A 21,366-nucleotide genomic window follows, 5' to 3' on the forward strand; every position below is an offset into this window, starting at 1 on the left:
GGCTACTGAAAAATGTAAGGTTCATTTAGTAAATGTTATTTTGAAGTGTTAAAAAACATCGTTGTTTTAGAATTTCTGAACAAAAGTGGTGATAATTGGGGGTGTTACGAGTATATAGCGCGCTACCTAACTCAGCCTAAATACACAACTGAAACAAAAGCAAGTCACAAGCTCTGTAACTCCACATTACGGTTTTATTTACAGTATGCTATTTACAAAGACAAATAGAAACCGACTGTATTACTCCCAAATTATGAGAATTTGAGCTGCAACTTGCCTTGCCTCTCAACTTCACCTGTCAACACTAACGTTAACGCAGCCATTGAACTTGAACCACTTCCTGTCAGATCGCGACATACGCTGTCAATCAAAAAGAGTCCAGACTCTATGACGGTTCCTCCAATCATCATACAGCTCGGCGTCCAGGCCATCCCACTGTCCCATTCACTCCCAGAGACGCCGGGCTTCCCTGGAAATGACGATTTTGTGGCGCTTGTCCAATAAACGTGTAGCTTTTCTGCACTGAGCTCAGCCCAATCTGTAAGTGCCATTGAAAGTCCAGAGAAGCCGAGCGTCTATGGTTTTTTTGCATGGTTTTTTGATGGATCGTGTCGTCACAGCAATGTATTACGGGTGCGAAATCACGATAAATGACCGACAAAACCTTATTGCTGAACAAACTAGCCATGAAGATGAACATGTTTTCAGCATGTTCTAGTTGGAATAGTAGGCTAGAAGCTAATGTAATAGTATTATTTGATGCGATTTTCTGTGATATTTTAGAGGAGGTCCCCTGTAGTCTTAGAGCAATCGCCTCTGGACTAGCCTACTCATTATACCATTATCCTTACCCTAGACATCTGGTGTTTGTTTTGACCCTTCTAAATTAAGAAAAATAAACATAAATGAACCAAATTCTAGGCTATGCAAATAATTATATGCATTAACCATACAAAAAAACTTTCTAATAAAGCTTCAACATAGTAAACAAAGTAGCGTTGATCAGAGGCTCAACCAGGGGGCTCTATTATTATTTTAGTGTCGTGGCGTTCTTCTTTTCTTCCTAAAAGTGTACTGTGCTCTTTTAAAAATGTACATTATGATGATAATAATTTTGACAACAGTGTAGATATTCATATTTATTATACTACACAGGAAACAGAACAGGCATACATTTTTTATTACTTGATTTATTTACACGTTAGATGTATAAAACATAAAAATATAGATATTAATTTACTTTCTAATACATGACCAGAAATTGCTATTCTACCAAACTCTTTTCCCAAAAGTCATGGTTAATTTCATCTGTTGAGTATAAGGTTCTGACAAACTTGCATCTCTTGGGCATGTGAAGGAGGTCTTATTGTTGGCTGTGCAAGTGTATCAAACCTGACAACAAAGTACTGGCATTCAGTGGTGTTGTGATTAAATCATGCGAGAAAATGAGTACCTATACTATGTGGATGTACAAAACACGTTTCCATACATCACTCAACAAAATTACATACTTCACAGGAAGGCATCTGTCTACAATACAATTCATGAGAGCAGTCTAATATTTTTATACATAATATACAAAACATTCAAAAGAATAATTGCTTTTTTAACTGTGTCACTATATCCCTTGTAGTGATCAGATATATAAAAAGGTTGCATTTAACATACAGTATATTTCATATATATATATTTCATCACAATAAGCACCAGTGATCTTGATGCATCTCAACATTGCAGGGCCCACCCATCTTCTATCAGTAAAAATGAGTAGGCTATTCTCTTTATGCACAAACATGTAAAAGGAGTTATCTTCCCTTTGATGGACAAACAAAATAGTTTTGAACACTATAGGATGTCCTGTTGGGGGACAGGAAGGACAAAAGTACATTTGCTGGTCTTTCCACACGACACAACCACTCAACTCAACAGACAATTCAAAGTTTCAAACAACCATTTCAAAGACCCAGAGTTACTTGACAGTCCACACTTATCCTTTATAAAAAAAGAAGGGGGGTGTCACTGACGTCCTTCTGATTTAGAGGCACTGAGGGTCCCACTAGCATTTAGCTGTGACAAGTACTAGTCAATTTATATGCTTTCCACTTCTGGTCTTATAATGGGGAGGAAGAGCCCCAGCGTCCTCGCTGAGATCGTCCACTGTCACCTTTCTTTGGGTGGCAGAGATGAGATGTCACATTAAGAGTCACTCGCTCCTCATTCTCAGTCTCACCTGGTAGTACCAAACATTCTCAGGTTGGACAGTTTCTTATGAGTCTATAATTGGTTGCACCAATGATGAAGCACAGTTTCAGGGGAGTGCCACCAAGGGGCGATAAGCACTGCTTTTTTTTAGGGCCGCAAAAAACGCAGAACCTTGGAGCGCAAAAATCGGATGAAGGATTTGGGGAACATTTCCCTTGACTCCTGGGCAGTGTAGTTGAAGAAGTTTTGTGGATGCGCAAGGACATCAAACAGGGCCTTCATAAGTTTCTTGTCCTGTTAAAATGAAACCATTATTAACACTCATTTCACAGACTAAAGGAAAATAGACATTAAACCACAACTCTCTTGTTACGTGTTACACTGTTGTTTCCACTGTCTCCACTAGAGGGACCTCTAGCACTAAAAGCCACTGAGACGCTCATTGTGGAATCTTTGGATAACACTTTTGAAATCTATCTTCAGTTGTTTACCTTTCCTAAAATGCATGCTCTTTCCCCGTTTCCCCTCTTATCAAACAAGTAGTATGTAAATCATTCCGCATAAAAAACATTATGCAAGATATTATATATATGATATAAGATATATTATATTGTACCTTTAGAATTTCTTGGTGATTCTCAGACGCGTATAACCTTCCATCTCTCACTATGTCTTCAATCAGCTCCTGGTAATCCTCTGAGGGAACATCAAATAAGACGGTTTGATCTGATCTGATCCCAAGTTGACAATTCATAACACACAGACACACCCATTGGAGAAATTGCTACATGAAAGTCAAGAGTGCATATTGGGGCTGTGCAAGACTGTGTGGAACTGTATACCTCTTCTCTAAGCCTTGAATCAAAAGTCAACACACACACTTAGAACTGTTATTATCCAATCACTGTTTTTTATAATGTTGTAGTTAATGACACTGCGCCTAAGGATAATTATCTTGTGTTTTATCTGATGTGCTTCTGTCTTACCATCGTATGTCACATAAGGAACCTGGAAGCCCTTCCCACTGTTCCCTTCGTTGGACTTGAACTGGATCCACAGCTTCTTGGAGCGGGAGGTGAAGGCAATCGGGCGCTCATACGTCTGACATGTCTCGTACGTCGTCACTGAGTTTGGGAGATCTGCGAGAAACAGGAACCACTTAAGTCTTACAGGCCTATTCTTCCACGGGCACTCTGAGAGCGTGAGAGCTGCTCCTAAATGGCCTATTCAAGCACCAGGAGATCACAGCGAGACCATAATGGGGCCCATAACACTACTCCACCCATGCAGCCCAGCACTCCTTTTCATCATTAACGCGTGATCACTTAACAGCCCCACTCACACACTCACACATACAGACTCACACACACACACACAGACGCGCACACATACACACACACATACACACACACACACACACACACACACACACACACAGACGCGCACACATACACACACACATACACACACACACACACACACACACACACACAGTGGGCTTTGCCAGGAGTAATGTCTTCCCCTCTGCATGCTAACACACAAAGGGCTAAAACATCCGGCTAGATTAAAGCGCGCACACTGAGTGAGTGCACATGTAAGCACCATGTGTCTGCAGGAGGGGATCTCCCATCAGCTCTCTCCACAGGCAGCTCACACTTCCAACAAGGGGGTGTGTTTTTCAATTCCTTTTCCACTACAACCTCTGCAACTAGTGATTTAGCTTTGTTCAAGCTAGGTGAAATGCTGTACACCAAATATATCATTACTATTAGGTCAGTGGTTCAAAAGCCTGCCTGCTATTACTACAGAATGTTTCCAAAGTGTGGATTTTTCCATCATATGTATATGCTTACAGTTTACAGGCTCTAACAACCATAGTATTAGATGACCATTTGTGTGCATATTGAGAAAAGGAAAGGGAGCTGTTAGCACAATGATGTAATTTATTATTCAAAAGAGCCATTCACAGAAATTGGCCCGACAGCCTACTAAAAATCCTAACTGTCTCAAGAAAAAAGCCAATCTTACCAATGACAGGACGACCTGTTTTGTTTGAAAATATTTTTTCTCGCATAGCCCGTCGTGTTATAGGACTGTGTGAGGTGGGACATTTTTTGGCCTTTCATGTGACATGTGAGAAGACGTCCGGGGTCTCTCTGGGCTACCTACGTGTTTTTCTCATGACCAGGTAGTCGCCACATTCGTCCTCGATGGGGAGGAAGATCTCGGGCACCACGATCAGGATGCGACGCTTGGGGGGAGGCGTGATGGTCCAGTTGCACTCGATGTTGGCCGGGTAGTTCCCCGGGTAGTTGGGAGACTCTATATAGCCGGTGTAATTCCCCAACACTCCTCCACACTGTCTGTCTGCAAGATAACAGGAGAGTGCCAAATGCTTTATGATGCCCTAGCGGAACAACACTAATTATTCGCTGGTGAGCTGCACATAGAACATGAAGAGCCGCTCTCTCAGCACGCTTTTTTAATGTGGTTTAAACGTTGAACAAGGCAAGTAAAAACGTGTTCATGGTGTTATTAGCTACTGATTTAATAACATATCTCTCTGTGTCTTGTGCACCCACAGCTCCAGGCTTACTTTTGCACTGCATGATGCTCGTGGACCCATCGAAGTCGGTGGTGGTGTTTCCCGGACAGGCCACACAGTAGTTCTGGCCGAACTCCCCCTGGTAGGTGCCCGTGGGGCAGCGGATACAGCGATGCGTACTGGTGTTGTAGTAGTGCCCTGGAGAGCACTGGACTGCACATGCACAAAGATTAAACATTAAACAACATATAGGTCACTAAGATCATTATACAGATGATGAGTAGTATGAATACCATGGCATGTACATTCATGAAAAATCTCAAATGTATTTTCATTTATGCTCATGTTTCTTTTTTCTGTCACATGTGAAACTCAATAAAACATATTGAGTATAAATAGTATATACCAAGGCATATGATTAACTATATTTCATATATATATATATATATATATATATATATATATATATATATATATATATATATATATATATATATATATATATATATATTTATCAATATATATCAATGTTTGTGGTTGATCAGAGCTATTTAAACATGCTCTCCCAGATATGGGTCTTACCCTTGGTCTCGCAGTTCTGGAAGGATGTGGCTCCGTTGTGCTTGGTGATGAGGCTTCCTCCGCAGGGGAAGCAGAAGGTGCGGCCCACTTCAGGCTGGTAGGTGCCCAGTGGGCATGGGACGCATGGCACGAAGCCGTCGCGGGAGTACTGCCCTGGGGAACACTGACCTACAAAACACACACACACACACACTTTGGTAATGTTGAGCCCCAGCCAAAACCTGCGGGTGGACTCCAACCATAGTTTACTCCTCCCAACAAGCTGAGGAGGTGGAGGTGGTGGTGTTGGTATGACGTAGTGTGCGCTGGCTATCTCCTGCTGCACGGTCTCCTCCCTATCTCCTGAGTGACTTCAGCCAAGTGCCTGCCACAGAGCAGCGAAGGCCTGATAGTTGTTTCTGTTTAGTCTACCCTGCACAGATGGGATCTGGCCTGCCGATGCAAACAGCAACGATAACAGTGTTCCACCAAGGAAAACATGCTGGTGCTTTTTTGTATCCCTTCTTTCTCTTTTTTCAATCCCCCTGCCCACACAAGGGTCGATTCAACGGGGCTCTTTGTCAAGGGTGAGTCCGGCAGGCGGCAGGAGAACAATCAAAGAATTCCTGGTCTTAACACAGCACACCGAGCAGAGCTTGAGATTTTTATCGAGACACATGCGCTTCCTGCCTGTGTCTAAACACAGGAGATGATTCACTCGCACTCTTTCATTTCCCAGATTAATCAGAAGGAGATTAAGCTCCCCGCAAATTTTAACGGCGGTTACTTGGATACGGCAGTGTATTCACAAACAAGAATGGCCTTTCCCCCTCCAAGACAGCCCCTCACACTCATCCGTGACAGCACTCATCCGTGTAGCAAAAAACCCATTATGATATTTACATGGGAAACTGCAGATGGCTAAGTGCACTTGAGTTTGCTGTCCCAGTGGTGACTATTGCTCTTCCCCAGACAATGTGGACTTACCGCCGCACTGTGAGACGTTCCGAGCCCCCACGGTTCTAGGAGTGACCCTCCCATCTGGGCCTGGGCACGGTTCACACGACACCTGCCCTTCCTCATCCTGGTACGTTCCAGCGGGACACAGAACACAGCGGGCCTGCTCGCCATCGTAGAAGGTGCCCACACTACAGCTCACTGGAGGCGACACACAGAGACAGACAGTCAGAGAGAAAGAGAGTGAGAGGATGGTGTGGTGATGATGAAATGAAGCAGTAATCCAGCGCTGCTCTCAAACCCATAATTTCCAATGGGTTGCGCCTGGCAACAACGGTCTGTTCCTGTGTCGGGCAAAGTGCAGTCACAAGCGCAAAGCTGCCCCCTGCTCAGCGGCCTCATGGTTAAACTGACCACAGGAGCGCTGAGGCGACTGCTATTTCACACTGAACCCAGGACAACGCAAATCGCTTCATCTGAAAGGCCCTTGAGAAAGTAGCGTGGGAGAGCCACCCCATCCATCCCACCCCCGCATCAGAAAGCCCCCGCACCAAGCCAACAGAGGGGGGCCATCACGAATCGACCTGATGCAGCTATGCTAAAAATTCAGACAAACACAAGCCGTGAGCCCCAACAGCTGCCTTTTAGCCCACATCAAACACCTCCCCACTTCTGGAGAATCCCGTCGTAGCCACCTCCACCTCTCCCAAAGTACTCGCTGTGGTTTCTCAAAGAGAGCTCGCGCCACTTTACCTCACAAGGATCTGGAGGGCTGATTACAGGGGGCTGACTTGCACTCACTTTTCATGTTTGCTTTATAAATTCAGGTTATTCTGCGGGGCTGTGCGTAATGCTTTTTAATTATGGTTTGGGTGCCGTTTCTCTCTGATGAAGTTAGAGACTGTGTAATCTTTTTGGCCCGAGCAGGGACAGGCGAGGTGGGGCAGAGGTGCTTTGTTTTGCTTTTAATTTCTTGTGTCTCGCTCTGGCAGCGGCTATAAATACCCATCAGGATCGGAGCCCAACGGCACACGGCCTCCATCTTGAAGCTGTTATTTTGGCTCGCGGATTTGCAAGTGCTGCTTTTCAGGCCTGCACTTTCTCCGTGCCTGTGTGCAACTGACGTGTAAGGGCCGGTGAGGAGCTGGGGGCCAAAGTGATTTTTTTACTCCAGACTGAGCCCATAGTACTGAGCGTGGAGCCTCCCTCCACAAGCCTCACTGCACACCTATTATGTGTGCCTCTGCAAATTGCCCGATTTCTCTAAAAAGGGAAGAAAATGTAATTCTCTCAAGAGCAGTTCATTTTTTTGCCTTTTGTTTATCCTGAATGACCACGAAGAGCCAGCGCAGCATTGTCTCCATACCCCGCTTTTATTTCACTCAAGCAGTGAGTAAGAGTGTGGAGGAAAAGATGGAGATTGAGAGAGAGAGAAAGAGAGAGAGGCAGAGTGAGAGAGAGAGAGAGAGAGAGAGGGAGAGAGAGAGGGAGAGAGAAGAAAAACCTTGAAGCTTTTCAAATGCAAAGAGGCCATTCTATTGAGTCCTCCAATTGATGGCCCCAAAGAGGTTTAAATGACCTTTCACCTCTATTCACTCCCACAGCTCTTGCCTATTTGATGACATAGGCAAACACTATGGTATCACAGTGGTAAGGAGCTGAACCCAATAAAAGAGGGCAGGCTGCTGAATTCCCCCATTCATGGCAGCCCCAGTCGTTGCTTGCACCTATCAGGCCAGGGCCCAAACAGCGGATGCTAATTGATTCCCATGGTGTCGCTGGAGTCAATTCTCCCTGGCAGTTCACTGGCTGGGGTCACGGCAAGTGGCTGTGCTGCGGCTTGAAGAGGGAATTTAACACTTAAACCGCCCGCTTAAATAAACAGCACAGCCGAGTGTCTCCTTCACAAAAACAAACACGCAAACAAGAGCCGACAACGGCGACACACACCGGGACAGAGGGATGGGAATCGCTGCGCACATTAGGACGCAAACACAGGCTGGCTTGGACTGCGCTCACACATTTGTTTTCCCCCCCTCTACTTTCATCCTTTTGTGATAAACTCCATTCGCTTGTTTACAAACAGCATTTCAGCCAGTTTGCTGTGTAACAACAACAACAACAACAACGCATCCATTTTTCGAAATGAGAGTCAGCGTGATTTGGCGTCAACATCACCAGGCAGTTGTAATATCATTACATAAAACTTTCCCAACGCATTGTTATAACGTGATTACACGTGAATGCTCTGGGTGATCGGCTTTAGGAGATGGACAGGCCCCTGCTAAGGCTCTTAGGGCCAGGGTGGACAGCCTAAGCAGGGACCCTGACTTGCTCTCTCTCTCTCTTCCTTTCTCTCTCACCCATTCTCCCTCTTTCTATCTCTCTTTATTTCGCCACTTCCCTCTCTCTCTCTCTTTCTTTCTCCCATTCTCTCTCTTCCCTCTGTGTGTGAAGCAGTGAGTGTGTTGATGTGGGGATGTTCTCCCCTCTCCCACAGTGAGAACAAGCCCCGCTGGGATTTACAATGGAGTTGGCAAACTGAAAAGACTAAACTGCACTTAGCAACCTGATCCAGTGGGGGAGGTGGGGAAAGGAGAGGAAAAAATATAGCTCCTTTTAGATGTGTGTGTGTGTGTGTGTGTGTGTGTGTGTGTGTGTGTGTGTCTGTTGGGGGATGTTGCTGTCTTTTAGCAGTGCCTGGAAATTGTTCCTCTGTGCCTTCACTCAAACACCACAACTAAAAAAAAAAAAAAGAATGAGCTTAAGAATCCGTATAGACCCTTTCAACAAGGTAAACAAAAACAATGCTTGAACGTTCTATTTGGGCCCCAATCTACTTCTCCTGCATTAAGATAACATATGGAATGTTAAAAAGGAAGCCTTGTGGGGCCAACTATGATGAAGGGTCCATAGAAATGGCTACGGCTGAATATAGACATGCATGCATTGGCTAACCATTGTTTTGGACAGAGGAATTATTTGACTTCACTTCCTGGTAAGCCTGCTGCATTAGTTGGAACTCAAGGGAGCGTTTAAGCAGAACTCAAATAAATGTACGTTTGCCATTTATTTTTTGTAAAAAAAAAGAACCAAAGTGCTATTAGATTAGACTGGGCTTGTCTTTTGGCTGTGGGCTCTGTGGATTATGCAATGAGACTGCAATACTACTGCAACTTTCCATACATCTTAGTAAAACAATTCACAATGGCAAGGACGCCAATATCCCAGACATACGTATCTTAAGACATCTGGTCTGAGAGGCATCAGCCCCGGTCTTCAGATGTTCCTTGAGGCTGTTGTGACTGGTATTCTAGGGCCCTAGAGAGGTCTTTGGGGGCAGCTCTATAAACAGACACGAGCTATAAGCCCGAGCGTCCATGAGGGGGTTGGGGCGCACAGGGCAGCTCTGATCACCCTGTTTTACTGGTTCAGGAGAGAGGAGGACGGCAGTCTGCATGAGAGCCTTAATGGGGCCTTCAGTCAGAGCCGCTGATAGAGAGAAAGAAAGAAAGAAAGAAAGAAAGAAAGAAAGAGCAGATGTGCACTGGGTTTCACCTCAGAGCAGATGTGCACTGGGTTTCACCTACCAACTTTCTTTTTCTGTCCGTTAAACAGACAAATAAATATAAGAAAATAGGAACTGTTATTCTGTATCAGTGCGTTCCCAACCAGAGGCATGCTGGACTGTTTGTGTGATGTCACTCCACTGTCCAGAGCATTGGAGATGTTTGTTCGGAGAAGCCTGAGGTGGGGAGCACATTTGTCAAGGTGGTTTGAGGTCATCTGGACCTTTGATGCACGGAGCTTTCTCAACCTCCACTGTGAGCGCGGCGAGATAAGGCTTCACTATTTCGAAAACAACCCAGCCGTCCTGAACCCCTGGTCAGAGGTTTTAAAAAATAGCTTCATACGGACCAGCCTTTCCCTGCCAAGCACACCAAGCACGCTCGGCCAACACAAGCTCTCACTCCCCTCTCGGCACTCAATAAAAAACAGAAAGACAGAAAGGGAGAGAGAGAGCAAGAGAGAGAGGGAATGAGAGGGACAGAGAGGGAGAGGGAGCGAGAGAGGAGTTGAGAGAGGGAGAGAGACATAGAGAGAGGATGCGAGAGAGGGAGAGAGGAAGAGAGAGAAAGAGCAAGAGAGAGGGAGTGAGAGAGAGAGAGAGAGCACGAGAGAGACAGTAAGAGAGACAGAGGAGGAGAATGCCAGGACCAGACAGCATCACCCTTATGTTCCCCCTCTGCAGGGCTAGTCCTCCACACCAGTGACTAAAACACATGCCCAAATACGGCCATCATCTGGCCCACACCTCCTCAACACACCTCATCTAACACACTCCAAAACACTCCAACACACTTCACTGAGATTCACTGTTGCTTTCTGGCGTGTGAGGTGCTCTCCAAAGCTCCCTGATGAAAGTGTGAGGCTTGGACAGTAGAGGCTATGAACCCTGGCTGAGACCGAGACCCCGGTTGCCCAGGCGAGGAGTAGGGTAAGATGCTCACCGCACTTCCTGTTGACCAGCATCTGGCCAGTGCCACAGTGATCCTGCAGGTCCACGGGTCGCAGCGGTGACACCGCCGCAGCTGCCGCTGCCGGCGCCACCTTCTTGCCCATCTCGTACTCGGAGCCGGCGAAGTGCAGGTGGAACTGCTCGCGGTTGATGGACTTGCGCAGGGTGCGGATGGTCTTGCGAAGCCTCTTCTCCGAGCGCCGCCGGACACAGCCCAGGTCACAGCTCTCTGCTGAGAGAGAACACTTGATACAAAAAAACTTGATACAAAAAACATCGCCTACATAGCAGACTCGGACATCTGTGCATGTCAACAGAAATGCATAGACATTCATCAGTGCAGTCTACAGACAACATGCATGCACACAAAACAAAAAAAGACAACACAAAATCACCACAAATACATGTGCAAAAAACCCTTTGTCCAGGACCTGATTCATAAACATCAAACCCACCATCTTGGCTACAAGGCCACTATATAGATAAAGCAAAACAAAACCAGGAGATACTCAAGGGCATAGTTTAGTGGGGCGAAGCATCAGCAGACAGCGGGAGTGAGGCAAGTGGGACAGGTGTGAGAGGCAGAAAGAGGCGAGGTTAGGGTTCGGAGGCGCCGCAGTGAAACCAACCTGTTACCTCCTCAAGGCTCACATCCAGCTCAAACTCGGCCGTGATGAAGGAGCCCTCCTCATCGCCCGCCTTGCGTCCATGGCGACTGCGTAAACGCCTGCTGGACATGCTGCAGTGCAGGCTGACGAAGCTGAACTGGACGTTTTCTGTGCTGGACAGCATCCTGTCTGTGGAAATATACACATACACATTAAAACAAAAACTAGGAGAAAAGAAGACATTTGTACTAAAGCAAATGTGTATCAAAGTTTTTAAAGTTGTATCAAAGCAAGTATGAATTTCCTTTTTGTACATGAATGGTGGCATATTTGTATGACTTTCTTGCTATCCACCTTATTCCTGAAACTGACATCCATTCCGGTTTTCATCTTCTGTCCACTCTGTTTACATTTATAACTTGTAGGCCACTTTGAATATTCTTCAACTTGTATTTCTTTTGAAATGTTGACAATTCTTCACTAGGGATATTTTATAAAATATCTTTTTATTAGTTTACTTGTACATGACTTAGGATGTGTCACTCATAAGGTGGATACTGGTGGAAAATGGAGGTGGGAAGAGAGCTGAATTGGGATCCACCAATCGGAAGTCAGTGTGACTGATGGCTGGGTAGGGCCCCTGCTAAAAGGCCTGCTATGGCTATTTTGTTTTTTCCCTGTCAGCGCTGGACAATACACAGCGCCATGAGACATTCAAAACATCCAGATGGCCCGGCCATTCCCCAGCTCCTCTGGCTCGCCCTGACCCAGCTCAACTGCGCTGCGCTTTCCCAAATTATATGTGACCAGCCATGAAGTCTGGTTTATTTTGTTGAGCCCCATGTATGAAGTGTGATTACTTTGGGGTAAATACGAAGAGCTTTTACAGCCAGGACTCAAAGAATCGCCAACTGTACTTTTCCACTCATGACTCAGTCATGACCATTTCAGTTAGGTTTCCATGAATTAGATTAGGCTGCTTGGGGGCCTCATGTACCTGAGAGAGCGTTATTAAATCCTTCCTCCAGTTTCTCTTGACTCTTTTTGAGGTTACACTTTCCCATTCCAGACTTGAAGGTCACTGTGGATTTGATCCTCGGGGTGTGCGATGTATCTGAGCCTACCAAAGAAGGAAACAGTTAACCCAAACCCTGTGAGTTTAGGGAGTATACGGATTATGCAGTGGACAGAGATGTTGTGTTCTTGCCTTGGCAATACGACCCTGACTCGTTCTTTTGTCCCTCAGTGAAGCAGGGCAAAGGCATTCCACAGGTCACCGTATAGGAATCCGCAGCTCCTACAAGCACACATAAAGGGCATCAGAGGTCTGAGAGAGAGAGAGAGAGAAAGAGAGAGAGAGAGGGGGAAAGAGAGAGAAGGGGGGCAGCTGAACAAAAGCCAGCATGCCCTGTACAAACAGTGGGAGCAAGCCGAAACCTGCTGCTGCTGCGACTCGGCAACTTGTGGGCCAGTCTGTCTCACTCACCGCTGCTGATGTGGACCTGGGACTGACAGGTCAGGAAGCAGTGGTCACCCCCCTCCTGCTTGCCGCAGTTCAGGGTGGCTTTGGCAGCTGGCTGGAGCGCAGGCAGACCCTCTGCCTCTGGATGGAAAGAATCACAACACGCTCAAAGATAAAGAGAAGTGGAGGAGTTTGGGGGGGGTTGTTGGAGGGAGGGAGGGGGGGGTCTAGGGAAACGGAATAGGACCACGGACCAAACCACTGGAGAGAAGTGAGACAGACGTTTGAGCAGGCCAAGCAGAGGTCAATGCACACAAACTGTTTCAGTCACTGATGAGTTGTTGTGGTTGTTGTTGTTGTTGTTGTTGTTAGTGAAATTCTGATTCTCCTTTTTGTTGATAACAAAAAGCCCGGTGAATCAGAACGAAAGGTAGACATCGTCAAAGTATCTCCTGTTTTAACCCCCCAGGAAAAAAAGTAAAACGAGGCTGGGCACATGGCGTGCACCAAGCCCGCCACAAACAGATCTGCCCAGTCTAGCGAAGAAGGCCACCTACCAATACAGTCCTTTTTGTTCCAGTGGAGTTTGTAGCCGGGGGAGCAGTGGCACTCAAATCCGCCCATGGTGTTCTCACAGCGGTGCTGACAACCACCGTTGTTCATGCTGCACTCATTTATGTCTGAGAGAGACACAGAGAAGAGAGAGAGTGAAAGAAAAGAGACAGAGAGAGAAAGTGAAAGAAAAGAGACAGAGCAAGAGAAAAGGGAAAGACAGAGAGAGAGAGAGAGATGGAGAGACAGAGAGTGAGAGAGAGAGAGATGGAGAGACAGAGAGTGAGAGAGAGAGCATCTCCCATTAATCATGTCTCCCATTCCTTTGAAACACACATCCAGCCACACTCAGCACTTCTAGGAGAAACATCCATCTTCTTTACCATTCTTTTGTTAAACTGAGGCAAAAACAGAATGATTTAATCTCATTACAATGACATCTAATGCTGTGCTCAGAACAGTGCCCTGTTCATGTGTTTATCCACATTTTCCAGCCCAGCTCTTTCATGTTCTGTTCCTAAACACACGGGGATGTCAGATCAGATAGTCTTTCAACACCCTCCCATTTCAAGGCTAAAATGTTCAGACAAAATGTTGTCAATTCCTGAGTCCTTCTGTTGATCTGCCTCTTACCTCCACAATGGGCCAACCCGTACAGAGTGTAGCCTTTGTTACATATGCACTGAAAGCTCCCGGGTGAGTTGACACACGTGTGGCCACAGGTCCTTTCAAAATAGCACTCGTCGATATCTGGGGCCAAACAAGGAAAAGAGGTTAACCGCAAAATGGTTTCACTGCACAGAGACAAGAGTCATTGATTGTTCAGAACAGAGACCTTCCTTTTTCCTGGTCGTGATCTTTCTATAGGCTTGTGAGCAGACTGAAACCTACGTCCAGCTGAAAAATATTGGGGTGGGGTGGGGGGGTTGGCTGAGGGGGTACATTCCAGTGAGTGTTTGTATCTGGGGTGGGGATCTGTGTGCTCTTGAGGAAACATACTCTTCGGAGGCTAAGCTTAATACCGGCCCGTGTTAAGGATCTTCAAAGGAATCCTGCATGTCGATACTGGCACCGTTCACAGCATCCCGCCCTGCCTGCCTTATCTGCACACACACCTACACACAGACGGGCCTGCATTGTGTCGTGCTGGATGATTCTCTGAGGATGTCAATAAGATGGAGGAGGGTGTGGGGCATGAGGTGGGGTGTGGTGGACGGTGGAGGCCTACCCTGACAGGACCGCTCGTCCGTCAGCAGCTTGAAGCCCTTGTGGCAGCTGCACTCGTAGCTGCCGATGGTGTTCCTGCAGAAGTGGTCGCATCCGCCGTTGTGGAGCTCACACTCATCGATGTCTGAGGAGGAGACAAGAGTCAAGCAAGAGGGTAGTTCTTATTGAATTACGTGACATCATTTGCAAGTACGACTTAAAGGGTTTTGCACATTCAGTTAAATCTGTGAGCTCTTGGATATTACCAACTTAACTGGTTAGATATCAACCTAGACACATTTAGATAATACACTCAAAAGGTAAACTATTGAAAAAAACATGATGCAATGTGTATGATAAAACATTACATTTGTTGCTTTACTGAATGCAAGTAAAATGTTGTCTCTTTTCATGTTTTGCACAAAATACTTTGATTCCACATGATAAATTCAGCACAGCCATGCCTAATGACTATGATTCTAACATGAAGACAGCATAGTAAATCCACAGCAGGATCATGTTTACTGACACTCCACTCCATGGACAGAAACAGACCAAATAAGACAAACTGTTGGCAGAAGGGACGGTGGCACCTCACCTTTGCAGGACTTGCCGTCAGGTTGCAGAGTAAAGCCGACAGGGCAGCTACAGCGGACCCCTGTGGACGTGTCCTTACAGTCGCAGTCACAGCCCCCGTTATTCACCGCACACGTCTCTGGACACACAACAAGTCATCACAATCACACACACACACACAGTCCAGTTGAGGTCTCTGTGCACTGCACTGGTCTGCTCAATTACTGGACGTTAGCATGCTAGCTAGAGACGAGCTATGTGGCACGGAGCCTGTGAGGAGGCTGAGAGCTGGACCCCTGCCAACAACTGAGACACGGTCAGTGTCTCGATGACGTGCTGGCCTATAAACAGGTTCGATTTGACTGTCAGGCTTAACATGGTATCCGTGCTTTGGCCCATGCAGAACTGGCTGGAGGGAACACGTGTGAAATGTGCCACACTATCTCCATGGCATATTTCGCCGGAGAGAAATCGAAGGTGAGAAAACGAGGGTGCACGGCCATTTCACAGTTTGCTCAAAAACACTGAGGTATGCCCTGCTTTTAGCAGACCATAGCCCACCTCCTGTCTGCATACTCTATGTCCAGACACTGCGTGGGAAGCAACACACCCAAAACACAGCATAGATCATTTGGCCTGTTATCATGAGGGAATGGACTTACCCATAAGCAGTCGCCTTTTGACTCGTTTATCCACTTCTGCCAGGGTCGTAGCATTGTGCTCAGCAGGGTCAATGGCAGCCTCGTCCTTTTCTGCAACACAGGATAACAGCAAAAAAGTGACCATAGTTCACACATACACAGACACACAATCATTCAGATCAATTAAGAATACAGTGCACTGACGTAAAAATCAGATAAATACAGGAAACATATTATCAAAGATATGGTATTGCATTGTATTGCATGTGTTGCCATTTTGTAAAGTACGGTCTTGATCAACCATCTTGTATGATGATCATCAGTGTTTACTCAGCATAGTCAACAATCCTGCTCAATTCAATTGCCCAGAGGCGAACTCAAAACACAACAGTGATAGGAGGTGGCAGCCATAGGACAGTGCCAGACCTCCCTGGCAGCGGCTGTGAATGTTTCTCACAGTAACCACTAGGATGTTTACAAGCAGCCCGTGGAGCTTTCAGCCTGAGCTAGGCGGAGATAAGGCTGAGCAATGATGAACAGTGCTGTTAAGATGTAGTGGGGAGACAGTGTTGTGATAAACACAGACCTCACACACGAACAAACAAACTCACACATTAAACCATACATACCACACGCACACACACACGCATATCACACGCACACACATACCACACGCACACAGAGGCCCACACTACACACATATGCACGCACACACCACACCACACACACCCACATACACACATACCACACGCACACACAGGCCCACACTACACACATACGCACGCACCACACCACACCACACCACACACACACACACACACAGAAACATACACACACACACATACACACACACACCAAACACACACACACACACACAAGCAGGCGTACCCATCAGGCTCCAGCTGTTTTGGCTCACTATCTGATATGCGATGGCTATCGCGAGCTTGGCTCCAAACAGCATGATGGAAGCTGATGCAAACAGGGATGAGATGGAAGAGCTGTGCGCCTCCGTTTCGAGAGCAACAAATCAAGAGAGGGTTTTTCTAAAAAGCATCCAAAGGAGGAATCCATGACAGACAAAAGAGGACGGTCAAGACCCTTGTCGAGGGATATAGAGAGCTCGCTGGAGGGGTCAGTGTGATTCAGTGGGCTGTTGCTGACCGGAAGGATGGGCTCACCTGTGCAGGATCTCCCGTCGGAGAGCAGCGCGTACCTGCCGTGACACCTGCAGATCGGCCCCTGCTCTGTGTCCTCGCAAGTGTGCTGGCAACCCCCGTTGCCATGGTTACAGGTCACTACAGAACATCAACAAGACACAGATCTGTTAACCTCTTTGGTCTGTTTGTTTCATCATGTCTGTGGTGTACAGCAACAATTTATCTGTGTGTGTGTGCATGTGTGTATGTGTGTGTAAGTGTGTGTGTGTGTGTGTGTGTGTGTGTGTGTAAGTGTGTGTGTGTGTGTGTAAGTGTGTGTGTGTCTGCTCATACGTACAGATGCATCCTCTCTGGTTCTTGGCCAGCTCAAAGCCTGGCCGACACTCGCACGCCACTCCACCCTTGGGTGTCTCTTTGCAGATGTGGGCACAGCCATGGTCCTTATTCATGCAGCTCAAACCCTCTGGAAAGATAAGAAATCCACAAGATGGTTTTCATGGTCTAGGGCTGTTATGGGATTTGGTCACATTACTAGGACATTTGTTAAAAATAACAGTTTCAGGTGGAAAGGTGGAAATGTATGTTGTTGTTGTATAACATATAAACCTACAAAATCCATACATTCTTAAGCAATTAAAATAAAACTTTATAATCTCATCATGATTATCCTTTTCATCACAATGTATAGGTGCATCGTTAATATCTGACATTTTAAGCATATTTAAAGAACAACACACAGTACGTCATCACTGAGCAGCCCACAAAACAAACACCTAGGATCAATCAAACAATTTCCATTTCTTAGAAACCAATGCAAAACTGAGACAGCTAAGATGGTGATGTTTGTTTTAAATGAATCAGCTTGTCGACAGTGTATACAAAGACATCTCAAGCACATAAACAAGGTTCTTAGCTAAAGCACATCATTGGCCCATCACTTCCAAACAAAACATAACACATTCAAGTTAAAGCATTTGACTTTCTTGGGATTGGCCCCTTTAGATGTTGTATGAGCCTTGCATTGAAATTCAGCCCTTGATTACAAATGGTGTCGTGGTCAGTTCTTCCATAGTAGTTTAAAGGCAAAACTAAACAATGTCTCCACTGTGGCGGAAGTTTGATGTGTTCGAATGATGTGAAAGTGCAGCAGACCCATCAAACATATAGCCCCAGGCAGGCTTTATTGAAGGGGAAGGCTGAACGCCAAGACAGGCAAAGAGAGAGAGGGAGAGAGAGAGAGAGAGAGAGAGAGGGAGGGAGGAAGACAGAGAGAGAAAGAGAGAGAGAAGTCAAGAGAGAGAGGGAGAGAGTTAAGTTCTACCCTAAAGTATCCAAAAGTAAAGACGCAACATGCAGAGGATGACAGCATGCTTCAAGAACCTTTCAAATACTCTACATTAAAACAAAAAAAAAAATGTTTGAAGATTCATCATTAGTCATCCTCTTTTTAGTGGTTTCTCAATTCTCAGACTTGCGTCTATGTACACAATCACTTTTGGACACAAGTGCTACTCTATCAACAAAAACCAGACCAAACGTCTCCTGCAATATTCCTTTTTTTTTAGGAAAATCCTCAACTGTCTCCTCACATTCATTCACCTCCATCTGAAGACACCTGTTGTCTAATTGCTTTCAAACCTCTATGCAAATTGAGGAGGGAGAATCTGACCTTCCATCAAAGACGTTTTCTAGGTCACTGTAAGGAGCTGGTCGTCCCCATTCATGCTAAAGCCAAGTGGATGTGCTGATAGGATTTAGCCAGTTTGCCAAGGGAAACCCAATGGGGTGGAAACCCTTGCAAACTCACTTCAATTTACTGAGGCAAACAACAATACTCACGGCTCAGAAGCTACAGACACATAAAAAGGTGCTTTATTCTCATCTATGACACAGCCAACAAAGCCTCAAGTGTTGCAGTTATTAACTTGTTTTGTTCCCGGGGACATGGGGCTCCCTTTCCCACAGCATGGGCCCTTTTGAGCTGTGCTGCTTTAGATAATACCGCAAAAAAGAAACCCAACTTAAAAGCTGTCATCCCCCATTGTGCTGTCAATCACAGTCTTATATGTGAGCATTTACATACGCTTCAGTTTTCCTCAACGGTAACCCTGACACAGCTTAACACCTATACCAACGCCAGCCCTCAAAGGACGTGTACACACATACACACACACACACACAAGCACAAGCAACTAAATAAATAGATAAACAAAATCTGTTGCCATTAAAGCAGTAAACATCCACAGAATGTGGTACAAAAACCACAAGACACTAAAGCATTGTCTAAGCTGGGAAACTTTTGGATCCATGCTTTCAGCCAACAGCAATGAAAAGTAGGGTTCTCGCACATAAGCACGACACAGGGGAGGCACACTCACCCACAGACCGATGGATGCAGGTGTGCTGGTTGTCACTGAGGAAGAAGCCTTCTTTACAGCGGCACTCATAGCTGCCCATGGTGTTGACACACACATGCTGACAGCCGCCGTTGTTGAACAGACATTCGTCCACATCTAAACAGAGAAACAGCTCAGAAACATTTCTCATTCTCATCCAGCAAGTTACTTAGTGGAGTGTATACTATTTTTTTTAAGTAGGCTAAAGCAGATGTGGAAATCAAAGAGTTCTCTATAAAGTATCTACTTTAACAATAGATGTATGGGCATAGATTTCAGGCAAAATGTTAAATTATTTCTTTAAACCCATCTTAAATGACAGCATTACACAAATGAGAAAAACATCTTGTTCTCAATTCAATAACTCTATTGTTGAATTTGAGCTACTGTGGATTTTACTATTTTCTTCAAATCAGCAAACCAGAGCATTAGTTCTCAAATCCCTCAAACATTCAGGACCATTCTAAATGTCCTTTTATATGAGGTCCAAATTAACATACTTTTTAGTTAAAATGTTCTACGAATTGACCCGAAATAACCGACACAATGAGGTAAATTCTGACCTTTGCCGTTGCATGATAATGTCTACATTCAGCAAACGAGCACATTACTACAATAAAAATGTAAATGAAATGTATCCTTACCTAGACAGTTATGACCATCGTGTGCTAAATTGAATCCATCGTGGCAAGTGCATCGATAATTCCCTGGTATGTTGTGACATTCATGTACACAGCCACCATTGTGTTCAATATCGCATTCATCAATGTCTAGAAAATGGAATACAAGTCAGGACTGATGAATGATGGCCATCCAAACATTTTGCAGATGCTATTGAAACATGGTGACACTTAACTAATTTGACATAGGCCTATAGCATTATTTCAAAATACCATCTCGACCCCAGTAGGGTATAGCACAATAACAATCCACTATTTTCTTCTTCAAATCCAACTGAGAAGGCTCGAATTAGTCAGCAACAATCAATTGCATTTTTCACCACATAAGAAAACAAATACTCATACCTTCACAATGTTTACCGTCCCCTTTAAACCCTGCTTTACACGTGCACTTATATGAAGCTTGGGTATTTTGGCAAATTGCGTCAATGTGACAGCCATCACTTCCATCTGCACACTGGTCCGTATCTAGAGTTTTTTTTTTAAAAATGTGTAAAATATTTTTTTTTTTTTAGCATGAGCTGCAACGTTGGGTAACTTAATTTAAGTTTGGTCTTTCATCTTAATAGCTGCTGGAACTTCACTGCAGTCAATTATCAGTAAAGGCAAATGCAAGGCTTTGTTTCACAAAACTTTAGAGATCAATTTTCTGACTGAAATAGGCTGCAAATAAGTGTATAGGCAACACCACGACTGACTCAATACATTTTCAAATTTAAATTGATATATTGTATCTGCAAACGTAAACAACCATAGCTAGAGGTAAATAAACGACAATTCGCCCGACGTAAAAGTGGTAGCGCGTGTGTAAAACTGCACTCTTTTAAAACCTACCACGATTGTGAGGAAGCGCTGCGCTTTGACGAGTATTTAACAAGAGCAAAAACAAACAGAAGTCCCGGGCAATACAAATAGCTCCCATGGTGATATGATCCAAGTTTAGAAGTCTCCTCAAAAAGAACCGTTTGCACTGAAGAGGTACACAAGTGTCCGACTCATTTTCATTCTGGCTTGTCAATCGCTTTGCGCTCACGAGGGGATTAAGGGAGCAGGGTAAGAGAGGGTGTGTGTGTGTGTGTGTGTGTGAGAGAGAGAGAGAGAGAGAGAGAGAGAGAGAGCACTGAGCACCAACCGCGCGTGCATGTGTGTCCCATTGACAAGACATGGTTAAAACTGCTACCTGCGCGTGAAATGACTGCATGCGCACATGTCCAAGCATACGCACTTGCAATAAATCAAGATGGATTTATACCAAATTGTCTTGGATATTCTAATTAATAATCATGGAACATAAATGGTAAATC

At 45.2% G+C, this 21,366-nt stretch overlaps 1 protein-coding gene across 5 annotated transcripts; it reads right to left on the bottom strand.

The window, feature by feature from the left end:
* Nucleotides 1–1,126: 1,126 nt before the first annotated feature.
* Nucleotides 1,127–21,160, bottom strand: scube2 (signal peptide, CUB domain, EGF-like 2). Of its 5 annotated transcripts, none has more exons than XM_042060761.1 (23): nucleotides 20,897–21,159; nucleotides 20,408–20,530; nucleotides 20,027–20,152; nucleotides 19,365–19,499; nucleotides 17,324–17,449; nucleotides 17,008–17,124; nucleotides 15,851–15,940; nucleotides 15,211–15,327; nucleotides 14,635–14,757; nucleotides 14,040–14,156; nucleotides 13,412–13,534; nucleotides 12,879–12,995; nucleotides 12,600–12,689; nucleotides 12,390–12,512; nucleotides 11,414–11,581; nucleotides 10,777–11,013; nucleotides 6,296–6,466; nucleotides 5,330–5,497; nucleotides 4,799–4,960; nucleotides 4,372–4,569; nucleotides 3,189–3,341; nucleotides 2,819–2,898; nucleotides 1,127–2,496 (listed from the first exon to the last, which is right to left on the bottom strand). In XM_042060761.1, the coding sequence occupies exons 1-23, from the start codon at nucleotides 20,982–20,984 to the stop codon at nucleotides 2,350–2,352; spliced, it is 3,099 nt and encodes a 1,032-aa protein (XP_041916695.1). In that variant the 5' UTR covers nucleotides 20,985–21,159; the 3' UTR covers nucleotides 1,127–2,349. The 5 variants fall into 5 exon arrangements, with proteins under 5 accessions (XP_041916695.1, XP_041916694.1, XP_041916696.1 ...); XM_042060760.1 differs by having other exon boundaries at nucleotides 10,777–11,016; XM_042060762.1 differs by lacking the exon at nucleotides 20,408–20,530 and having other exon boundaries at nucleotides 10,777–11,016; nucleotides 20,897–21,160.
* Nucleotides 21,161–21,366: the final 206 nt, after the last annotated feature.

The sequence above is a fragment of the Alosa sapidissima genome, chromosome 14, assembly GCF_018492685.1.
Source record: "Alosa sapidissima isolate fAloSap1 chromosome 14, fAloSap1.pri, whole genome shotgun sequence".
NCBI lineage: Eukaryota > Metazoa > Chordata > Actinopteri > Clupeiformes > Clupeidae > Alosa > Alosa sapidissima.